The following is a 12,031-nucleotide window of genomic DNA, read 5'->3' on the forward strand; positions in this document are numbered from 1 at the left end:
TCTGAAAGTGGAAGTTAAATTCAAATACTAACGAATTGCTGTTGCGATCACTATCTGTATGTCTGATTTCACCGCTTTCCTTACTTCCGCCGGTGGATGAAGGCGAGATGAAACAGAACGCGCCGGGCCATTCCCGCCAGTACTGGCTGAACTGATCGATGTTCGCGTGGACCAGGTTGGTGAGGTCGCCCTTTTTCGACGCATCCGGAAGTTGAAATGTGATCCGCGGCCTCCCACGGCGTCGCTAATCTGTTCCGTTCCGTCCGCTGTTTTTTTTAAACTAATTTGAAACAAAGGGCCATACCTTGTTTCGTTGTTTGTTTTGAAATACATTGTTTTGGCCATGGACCAAACACGATTTCAAAACAAAACAACCCAGTTTCCACATTGACCCTTTGAAGTAAAGTGTCTATGAGTGTTTTGGAAACAAACAAAATTTCTTTGACTTTGGCCTTTTGTAAAACAGTTATTTTTTCATAGAAAAAACATGTTTTTCATATAATCCTCGATATGTAGCGATAGTTAAAGACTTTTGGCATTGTTTGCACAAAAAATCTGGATTGTTTACATTTTGGACTTAGGACCTTTTACATTGTTTTGCTTGAAATAATATGTGTTTTTATCCGAATTTCTCTGCGTGCAATTTTGGACTCCTCTCAACTGGTCGAAAAGCTCAAGCAACACCGGTCCGTGTCAACTGACAGCTAGCTGTCACTAAACGTCAACACATTTCTTTCCCGTCGTTCGCTCGCGCCGCGCTTCTCCGCTCGCAATTTTTACGTAAAGTCGGCAAATTAAAGTGAAATTAATTACAGAAACCCGCTCCGCCGGTGTGTCCTAATTTGATTAGCCAGCTCCAGCGCGCCCCGGTCAGCGGTTCGAAACAGTGTTTATGACTCACGCCATCGGTCGTACGGTCGCGCGGTTCTTGAGCAACAACAGTAGCACCGGGTTGATTTCCCAAGTGGGCCACCTTGCCTCCTCCTCCTCCTCCGGCTCAACCCGCGTTTCAAGGTCCGTGACCCCGTTATCGTCATCGTTTGCAGTCAGTCGTACTGGCAGCGTTGCAGGAGTAGCGTCTTGGAGTAGCACCGGAACCTCTAGCAAAATGGGCACCGAGCAAAAGCCAAAGATTGTGTTTGTTCTGGGAGCTCCCGGGGCCGGCAAGGGCACCCAGTGCGAGAAGATTGTCGAGCACTTTGGCTTTACGCACCTTTCCGCGGGGGATTTGCTGCGCGAGGAACGGAAGCGCGAGGGCTCCGAGTTTGGGGCGCTCATCGAGGACAACATCAAGAACGGACGGATCGTTCCGGTGGAGATCACCTGCTCGCTTCTGGAGAACGCCATCAACGCGACCAAGGCGGTAAGTCGGTCCAGCCCCCAGCGCTTCTTTTGCTGTGATTGTTGTTCACGGTTCAATTGACCGGAACGGGGTGCGACAGCTGCTGATAAGGGAAAGGCGGCTTGCATAACGCGTGGCCGGCCGGTCCGGTGTGGGAAAAGGGGACGGCCGCTGTCCTTGGCCGTCGGAGATAAGCAGCAAGAGCAAGAGTTCTGGGCTGACATAATCTGAGGGAAAAAAACATTGCTCGTAGAATGAGTTGCAACATTGTGGGGGGAAAGAGGAAATTAAATTATCGATAATTGCCCAAGCTGCAGAACGAACCAAAGTGGTCGCTCACATGTTCCGCGGCGGAGACATTGCGTGGCCGGTGCGTGCGACACTATTTTTAGCATTTTTTTTGTTTCTAATAATTTCCCGAGCATTTATTTTGTTATTGTTGGAGGAAATTTTGAAGAGAGCCATCATCACTTCTAGCGACATTGTACTGGGTACGGAAGGAAGGAAGGAAGAAAAAATTGGTTTGTCACGATGATATGGCGCAGGCGCGCACCCTGAATGAGGGACTGGTGAAGAAAAGCCCCATTTTCCATTGAAATTTGAACACCAGCCAAAACAGCTGATGGAATGGAAAATTCTGGACGAAGGAGAAGTTGGACTGGCTATTTGCAAAATGCATGCATGAGTTGCATCGAGCAACCAGTGTTGACTCATCAGCACTTTGGCGTTCTATTACAGCTTTTTAAAAGTAGTTCCACTTGAAATCAAGCGATAAACAGCTTAATAAGAAGTGAAGTGTGTAATCATTTGGGTAACATTGAAAAAAGACGTTAGTAAAACCCCTTTACTCGATTCTTTTGGCAAAACAAAAGTATTTGTGTCAATTTTCAACCGAATCGGTTAAATTTAAGGAGTCGTTGTTCAGCGTTGAAGTTTGTATGATGAAAATTACAAAAATGTATAGATAAAAACACCGCATAAGAATTTTGCTAGCAGGTGCCGTGGATCTTGCCCAAATTTATCCAAGCGTGAGATTCTTGAAAGAAATTTTGTTCCTAGGACTTGTCGAAAAATATTTGCATCGGCCTAGTTAAAATTAAGAAAAAACTTTAAATTCTTCAATTTTTAATCATTGAAATCCTAAATTCTGAAATTCTTAACTGTTTGAATTCTCAAATTTTTAAAACCTTTAATTCTATAATTCTTAAATTCTTAAATCCTCAACCAATCCTCAACTTCCTAAATTCTTATATTCTAAAACTTTTCAATAAGATAATTATTAAAATCTTAAATTCCAAAATTTTTCAATTGTTTAATTGTTAAATTTCTAAATTTCTTTAATTCCTAAGTTCTTAAATGCTTAAATTTTTAAATTCTTAAATTGCTAAATTCTTAAATTGTTAAATTCTTAAATTGTTAAATTGTTAAATTCTTAAATTTTTAAATTCTTAAATTCTTAAATCCTTAAATTCTTAAATTCCTTAATTTATAAATTACACCGACCTACAAAATAGACAGAAATGACATCTCGAGGGAAAGCATGAAGTTTGGGGTCTTGTCGCTGATGCATACAAGCAAAAATTGCATGCAATATGTGGGAGTAGCGAATAGCAGTAATTGTCCTTACAAACTTTCGCAATTCGCAATTTTCAGTGTAAGAACGGGCCTTGACCGATCTTATGCACTAGGTTCCCGACGAACACGCACTGCCCTTACACCTACATCTCACCCTTGCTCTGAGTCAGTACGAGCAGCACGCTAGAACACGCTTTGAGTGTTCGTGCCAGGCATGTACACCTTCTTTTCCGGTTACGCATTTTAACTCGGCCGGGGGTGGTACATTACGTAGGGTTTGATGTAAGTTTAAGCGCCTAACCATTTAAAGTGTGCCTAACAACTTTCATTAAAGCAAAAACTGTTTTATTTTTAGTTTGAATTCAAAAACTAATTGTTATTTTACTGTGTATTGTTTTCTCCTAAAGTATTTCCTAGTGTTGAGTCGTGTTTATATGTTGCTATTTCTTTTGTCGCGGTGTTTTGTTACAATTTTTGGTCCTAAGCATGTTATGCAGGCCAAGGGTGCATGATACTGATGATACTCGTCGGTTGATACACCTAGGCGAGGAACATCCCGGAAAGAGCCCAACTACATCCGTAGTGCTGTTTGGACAAAACAGCATGGCTCTGGTTCCTTGCAAGTGTCCTATTTTCTTACCTCCACGTTGGCTTGGTTTAGTCATCATGATGACAAGGTGTAACCTAGCTGGTGGCCTGTGGAAACGACTCGTAAACCTTTGACCAGCGAGGGTCAGAGTAGAGACGGCTAGAAGAAAGGGGCGCGTCAATGTGGGAAAGGGAAGTAATTTGTGATTGTAGACGGTATTGTTTTGATTCGCAGTATGTTGAGTCAACTGCTGTGGATGTACCTGAGCATCGCAGAACGGGGTTTCTCTTCTTTCCATTTCAGCTAACAGCTATCTTTTGTTTATTTTGTTTCACTGATTTTCTAAAACGGCTTCTGCTTACTATCCTCCGTTTGATTTCGATTTTACTTATTTGATTCTCTTATTTCTCAACGCTTTTACACTCTATTTTACCTATTGATGCTGCTGTAACAAACTGTCTGCTTTCCCTTAATTTGGTAGCGATGTTTCCACTCTATTTTACCAATTGATTCTGCTGTAAAAAACTGTCTGCTTTCCCTTAATTTGGCAGTGATGTCAATTTTGTTTATCATGTGCCTTTTCTTTATTTATCTATTTGAATAATTTCTCATCTTCCCTGTAAATTGCCCTCAATACAATCTAAGCTTGTTTGTTACCTCTATTTATTAACTATTGTTAATTTCTTTATCTACTTCATAAATTACTATCTTTCTTTTACTTTTGATTCTTTACATAGTATATTTCCTTCACTGTCAATTGTTTTGAAACTTCACCTCTTTCTTAAGCAAGGTTGGAGCCCTTACTCAATTTATGGAATGATAAAAGGATTAACACAAACATTACTATTGTACTTTTGGTAAACTTTTATAACATGCTTAGGACCAAAAATTGTAACAAAACACCGCGACAAAAGAAATAGCAACAGATAAACACGACTTAACATTAGGGAATATTTCAGGAGAAAACAATACACAGTAAAATATCAACTAGTTTTTGAATTCAAACTAAAAATAAAACAGTTTTTGCTTTAATGAAAATTGATAGGCACACTTTGAATGGTTAGGCGCTTATACTTACATCAAACCCTACGTAATGTACCACCCCCGGCCGAGTTAAAATGCGTAACCGGAAAAGAAGGTGTGCATGCCTGGCACGAACACTCAAAGCGTGTTCTAGCGTGCTGCTCGTACTGACTCAGAGCAAGGGTGAGATGTAGGTGTAAGGGCAGTGCGTGTTCGTTGGGAACCTGGTGCATAAGATCGGTCAAGGCCCGTTCTTACACTGAAAATTGCGAATTGCGAATTTTTGGTCCTAAGCATGTTATAAAAGTTTACCAAAAGTACAATAGTAATATTTGTGTTAATTATTTGATCATTCCATAAATTGAGTAAGGGCTCGAACCTCATTTGTTTGAAGAAAAGGGTGAAGATTGAAAACAATGGACAGTGAAAGAAATATACTATTTGAAGAATCAATCGTAAAAGAAAGATAGTAATTTATTAAGTAGATAAAGAAATTAACATTAAATAATAAATAGAGGTAATAAACAAGCTTAGATTGTATTGAGGGCAATTTAGAGGAAAGATGAGAAATTATTCAAATAGATAAATAAAGAAAAGGCACATGATAAACAAAATTGACATCGCTGCCAAATTAAGGGAAAGCAGAAAGTATGTTACAAGTAGAGTGAAAAAGCGTTGAGAAATAAGAGAATCAAATGAATAAAATCGAAATCAAATGGAGGATAGTAAACAGAAGCCGCGTTAGAAAATCAGTGAAACAAAATAAACAGAAGATAGATGGTAGCTGAGAATGAAGAGAAGAGAAATCCCGTTGTGCGATGATTTAGGTACATCCACAGCAGTTGACTCAACATACTGCGAATCAAAACAATAGCGTCTACAATCACAAATTACTTCCCTTTCCCACATTGTCGCGCCCCTTTGTTTTAGCCGTCTCGACTTTGATCCGCGGTGGTCAAAGGTTTACGATCCGTTTCCACAGGCCACCAGCTAGGTCATCATGAAAACCAAGCCAACGTGGAGATAAGAAAATAGGATACTTGCAAGGAACCAGAGCTATACTGTCTTGATCAAGAATGATCTAACAGGACTACGCTGCCGTTCTACGCATAATTGTCCCATGTCAGTTTTTGACGATTTTGACTTTATGCCATTTTTAAGTTTAGTATGATGTGTACTTTAAGAAAAACACATAAAATCTGGTACTTTGTTCGGAAACTCATCAAAAACAACACCAAGTCTGTTTGTCCCATCGTTGAACTTCTACGCATAATTGTCCCACCATGTATTTTTTACACGGAATCATTAGTTTTACTAAGCATTATGCTTTGTTTACCTGTTGTATAGCAAGAGGATCACACAAAAGGGTGATAAACTGCTAACTGGGGCGATAAGGGACACATAGGGCGAATAGGAACCCTTGGGACAATTATGCGTAGAAACACAGAAATCGGTCGAAAAATTTCAATCGCGTTTTTCTCAGTTGCACTTTTTTGAACATGGGACAATTATGCGTAGAACGGCAGTACGGATGTAGTCAGTGACGCTCCTTCCAGGATGTTCCTCGCCTGAGCGTCAACTGAAGAGGTATCATCAGCATCATTCGCACTTGGCCTGCCATTGTCCTTACAAACTTTATAGAAAAACCATCCGTGACTGTCTAAATATTTTTGGAGTTGAGCCTGCGCAGAAGTTTTGTTGGTTGGTGTTATTTAATTTAAAAGGAAAAAAATAATTTTATAAAACTCAAATTCATAAAACCTTTAAAAAAATCCTAAATTGCGAAATGAATTATTTGCCGCCATCTTAAATTACAGAAAACCACATAATTTTAGAGGTTTTTGTAGTCGTGTTTTTTACGATCCAAATTTTGAGAAAAATTAAAATAAACGTGACTCGCTTGTGCGGAGTGAAATTTTGGTGAGGATTTCGGATAATCGAGTACGATCTCTATTAAAATTTTCCAAGTTTCCAGATTATAGAATATTCCGTTTTTTTTAATTTCACCCCCTTTCTTCAATATCGGCCCAAAAAATCATTTTTTTTATTTTTCAAATATATTTTCTTTAATCTTTTTAAGTTTTTTTTATTTTAATTATTTAATTTATTTATTTATTTTTTTAATGCTTTCTTTTTTTTAATTTAGAGATTTTTTTTCAATTATCTTAAATTTTTAATTTATTTTTTTTAAATTCTAGCTTTTTTAATTTTTGTTTAGGCTGGTACAAATATTTTTAAGTTTTTGTCACCCCCCCCTTCAAAATTGACCCGAAAAATCAGGGGGCAAAAAAATATTTTTACAATAAACTTCAAAATTTCAATGAAAATTCAAGTGCAACCAGCTGAAATCAAATTAAAATACATTCTTCTGCGTTTTAAATCATTTTTAGCATGTTTGGGTTTATTAAAAAATCTTAAGATTTTTTGAAAATTTTCGATGCAAAATCTTTTTTTTCGATACAATTTTTGTTTTTGTCAGATCTTAGATTTTTTGAAAACTAATGATTGCAAAACAACTGAACAAGTGTAAAATGCATTTTAAAACACATTTTTCATTTAAATGTGTAGACTATGGCTTGTTATTTAAATTTTTATATTTTTTTATTTTTTTGCCCCCCCCCTTGACCTCGGCCAGGGCCGAGGGACAAAAACTTTTTTAAATATTTGCATCGGCCTTGTTTCTTTTTAATTTTTGAATTAATTAATTTTTTTTTTAAATTTTTATTTTATTTTTTTCCATTTTTTTAAATTTTTTTATATTTTTATTTTTTAACATATTTTACAATTTAAAAATTGTTTTTTTTTCGTGCATCATTTCATTTGCCACGGTAGCAAACCAGCAGATTTGTTTTTAAATTTCGCCCCCTCTCTTCAATGTCGGCTCAAAAAATCTTTTTAAGTATTATTTTTTAAAATCTAGTTTAAGTTTTTATTATTTTTTTATTTTTTTTTTAATTTTTTTAATGCTTTCATTTTTTTAATTTCGAGTTTTTTTTTAATTATCTTAGTTTTTATAATTTTATTTTTTTTAAATTTTAAAGCTATTTTAATTTTTGTAATTTTTTTTTATTTTTTTTTTTTGAATTTTTTTTTATTTTTTTTTCTTTGATTCTCTACCAAAAACAAAAATTTTCAAAACTCTTTTTCGTAAAATCGCGATAACTCGTGATGTTTATAAACAAACCCCTTATGTCTATATATCAAAATTTTTTTAATTGTCTGCTCTACAACTTTGTAGAACATTGTTACACTCTAAAAAATAACCCTGCAAAGTTAAAAAAAACACGAAATTTTAAAATGAAAAAAATTGTTCTAAATGAAAAATGACCCTTCTGGGTCAATGTAGATTCGAAAAGTACATTAAATTTCCCATAAAATAACATGTTCCAAATTTTTTTACAGTCGAGTAACGGAAAATGGGAGAATTTTTAAAACTTTTTTAGTGTTTTTTTCGATGAAAAATACGTTTTTTCGGAATTCTGAGTACGCCATCAAATCGGGCGTCTAATTTTACATAAAAGTCCCTTTGACACCAAATTTTTATCTCATCACCGTTTCAGGCTGCAAATTATTGAAAAACACCACTTTTTTCGCATGTTCAAAAATGGAAGGGGTCGTACCGCCCCTCCGTCACGAGATATCAAAAAACGGACCTCTGATTCGTGATCAGGGACAAAAGTTACCCCTTAGGACAAAGCTTCACGCAAGTCGAAGAGGGGTCGGGGCAACTTTTCCCGATTTCGTGTGAGTTGGTAGAGAATTACCCTTCTATAAAACCCACGTTTACCTAGGCAAAAACGTTGTTATGGTTTCGTTTGAGCAACCTGCCAAAAATGTATGGGCTTTCGTAAAAATTTTTTTGATCTTTTCTTTGTAAATTATGTACAATCCTTCTCTCTTCCGCAGTCCACCGGCAACGACAAGTTCCTGATCGACGGGTTCCCGCGCAACGAGGACAACCTGCAGGGCTGGAACCGCCAGATGGGCGACAAGGTGCGCCTGCTGTTCGTGCTGTTCTTCGAGTGCACCGAGGAGCAGTGCATCGCCCGGTGTCTGAAGCGCGGCGAAAGCAGCGGCCGCTCGGACGACAACCCGGAGAGTTTGAAGAAGCGCTTCAACACGTACATCAACGACACGATGCCCATCGTGGATCACTACCGGGCGCAGGATCTGGTCAAGACGATCGACGCCGTGGCCGGACCGGACGAGGTGTTTGACAAGGTGCGGTGTGCGTTCGCGGACGTCGAGTAAGAGGAAGGTAAATTGGGGCGGCATTTTTCTTCAAAAATAAGCGAGCAAGCAGAGCTATCTAATCACACACACACACACCACAGTCTACAATTCAATTTCAAGTCATTCCGTACAGTCAACAAACAACTCGAATTGAGCAATTGAAAACTACAAAGCAAAAACACACACACACGTGGAAAGAGTATTTTTTTGTTGCCGAAAGTCTAGCTTGCACTTTCTCAAAGCACCTTAACAGTAAACTGCAACTGCAAATCTTAACAAAACCTTAATACAAAGAGCTATTTAACGCAAAATAAACCAACCAACTGCTGCAGTAAAGTATTACACACAGACACACGCATGATTTAGAAGGGGTTGGCGAAACAAGCAAACACGTAACGTAACGGTAACGAGAAGGTGGTAACGGAATATTAAACAAAAATATAGTGAATGTGTTAAATGTATAAGCAAGTCAATAGATGAATAAATAAAACCCATTATTGTGCATTTTACCGTGCTGAGCGGAAATCGGGTGCGAGTTTAGAATATTGTTTTGGTAGAAAGTTGAGAAATCCTGATAAAATAACATTCAAATCGATCGCTATGCAAAATTCGCGATTTTTTTGTGTAAGAACGGGCCTTGACATATCTTATGCACCAGGTTCCCGGCGAAAACGCACTGCCCTTACAACTATATCCAGGCTTGTTACGGAAGGCGCGGATCGCGCGGATTTGCTGGCTATTTTTTTTAAGCTTCATTTTTTGATGTAAAATCGAATTTGCAATCAAAAAGTGCTTTAGCACTTTACGCGTGGCTTCAAACAAACCAAGCCACGCGTAAAGTGCGCGAACTGTGACGGCAACCATACCAGCAATTACCGCGGATGCGTCGCGCGCAAGGCTTACCTCGAGGAGCAGGAAAAGTGGAAGAAGAAAGCAGCAGCGTCCCACCCTCCTCAGCGAAGTACGAGCGCAGCCGTTCCTGCAGCTGGACAGCGTACGGTTCCAGCGGAAAACTCAGCGTTCCCTCCTGGTTGGGGGCGTTCGTTCGCCAGCGTGGTCGCTGCCGGTAGCGGCAGTACGGCCCAGCAAGAAGTCACCGGGGAAGATCTCTTCACCCTGCCGGAGTTCTTTGCTCTCGCGGGGAAGATGATGACGCGGTTTCGGAGCTGCTGGAACAAGGCGGAACAATTCCTGGCCCTTGGGGAACTGATGATCAAACACATCTACGATAAATAACCTGTGATCTAGATATAAGCTTTCTCTTCCCCTATGCCCTTTCCTTTGCAATTTCTGTAAGTTTTTTTTTTAATTTTTCTTACTCTTGCTAGTGCCTTAGTTCAAGAAATAATTGTTCCAAAATGGATTACGGTGCAACACACAGCTGAAAGGAACTCCAAAACTCTGTTATGCACTTCAAAATAACTCATTGTATCTTGATTACTCACCATTAAAACCGAATTGAATTGAATTGAAGTGCTTTAGTGAAATTTTGATAAAGATGACCGTTTTCAAGTTAAAGCCACTTTTAGACAACTTTTTTGAAAATAGTCGCAATTGGGACCTAAAATGAAGCTTAGATTGCTGATATTATTGTTTACAACGATAAAGCTTTTTTTTCTGAGTACAATGACCTTTTGTACGACCACAAAGAGTTTAAAATGGATTTTTAAATCAATTTTGAAACATTTACCCAATAATTTAGTGCGAAATCCAAGTTAGTGGGAATTGCGCAATATGAATTTTTGAAGAAATAGTGATTTTTGGAAAAAATCGAAATTTCATCCAAAAACAAATTTGACGTAACTTTTTAGTGTAAAATTAAATTTACAATCGAAAAGTACTTTACACATTTTTTGATAAAGGTCTCTGTTTTCAAGATATACCTAGCCACCGAAAGTTTGATTTTAGCGAAATATATGCTTTTTCGATTTAAAAAAATAGTGACCATAAGTGACCATTTCAAAAAAAAAATCCAAAAAGTTCTGTAAATTTGCTATAAAATTGTCTAAGAGGCATTGAAGATTGGACCTCGGGTTGATGAGGTACAATCGCTTTAAGGAAAAGAAACACGAAAATTGAAGTTTTCTAAATCTCACCAAAACAACCTACCATTTTGTAATGTCGATATCTCAGCAACTAATAGTCCGATTATCAATGTGAAAACATAAAACAATCGAAAATTTGCGATCCTTTTGAAAAAAATATTTTGGCAAAAAATAAATCAAGACTAGCATTTTAAATGGGCGTAATATTCAATGTTTGGTCCTTTTGAAATGTTAGTCTTCGCATACCAAAGGCACCAAAAAAGTTGCAGCCGGACTAAAAAATTCAAAAAAAAAAAATGGAATGACCTAAATCTCAGCGAATTGCTCATCTGCTTAATGACTTTGAGAATTTATTTTCTTTCGAGTTTTGAGTAATGTTTGTCAATTCAAAAATTCTAACCATGTTTTATTTTCAATGTATTAAAAAAATAAGATTAAAATTTTAAAGAATCGGTATTTCTTGAGTTTGTTTCATAAAGTGCTATTTGGAGTTTTTTTTAAAGGTCCAATATACCAATTTTTTTGTTTTTGCTTTTTGGGTGTCACCCAAAACACCCAAAAAGCAGAAACTGGAAATTTAGTTTATTGGACCTATTCAAAAAAAAAAAAACTCCAGCTATAGACATATGTCCAGATTTCTAAATTCAAAATTTAAAAAATCTGAAATTTAAAACTCTAATAAATTTGGAATTTAAAATTAAAAAATATCAAAAATTGAAGAAATTAGAAATTTTAAATGTCAAAATAAAAATATTCAGATTAAAAACAATCAAGAAAACAAAAAATAAATTTCTCAAATTCTTAAATTCCTATACACTCAACCCCCGGTGGTTGGTCACTTTTCCGTTTGACACTTTTTTAGTTTGTACCCCGTTGGTTGGTCAAAGTCAAACTAAAATGTGACGAACTGTCACACTTTACACGGCGCTCGCTCACACTATCAAAACAAACGTTTGATAGTGTGCGTGAACTCCGTGTAAAAGGGGTGTCAAACTAAAAAGTGACCCCGTTCGTTTGACAACAGTTGGTGTCAAACCATCGGGGTTTGAGTGTATTTTATATTTTGCGAAGAAAAATTAAAATCAAAAAATCGATTCGGTTTTTCTGAGTGACACTTTGGTGAGTACGAACTGTATTTTAATTTTCAAAACTAAAGATCCAGGTTTTTTTTAAATTTTATGTTTTTTTTAAATTATGTTTGCTTTTTAGATTAACATTTAATGT

General features: G+C 37.1%; 1 protein-coding gene across 1 annotated transcript; it reads left to right on the forward strand.

The window, feature by feature from the left end:
* Window positions 1-733: 733 nt before the first annotated feature.
* LOC6039131 (UMP-CMP kinase) lies at window positions 734-9,292 on the forward strand. Its single transcript, XM_001848739.2, has 2 exons — window positions 734-1,363; window positions 8,436-9,292. Exons 1-2 carry the CDS (start codon window positions 893-895, stop codon window positions 8,778-8,780), a joined length of 816 nt encoding a protein of 271 aa, XP_001848791.2. The 5' UTR covers window positions 734-892; the 3' UTR covers window positions 8,781-9,292.
* The last annotated feature ends 2,739 nt before the right edge of the window (window positions 9,293-12,031 follow it).

Source organism: Culex quinquefasciatus, chromosome 3 (assembly GCF_015732765.1).
Source record: "Culex quinquefasciatus strain JHB chromosome 3, VPISU_Cqui_1.0_pri_paternal, whole genome shotgun sequence".
NCBI classification, from domain to species: domain Eukaryota; kingdom Metazoa; phylum Arthropoda; class Insecta; order Diptera; family Culicidae; genus Culex; species Culex quinquefasciatus.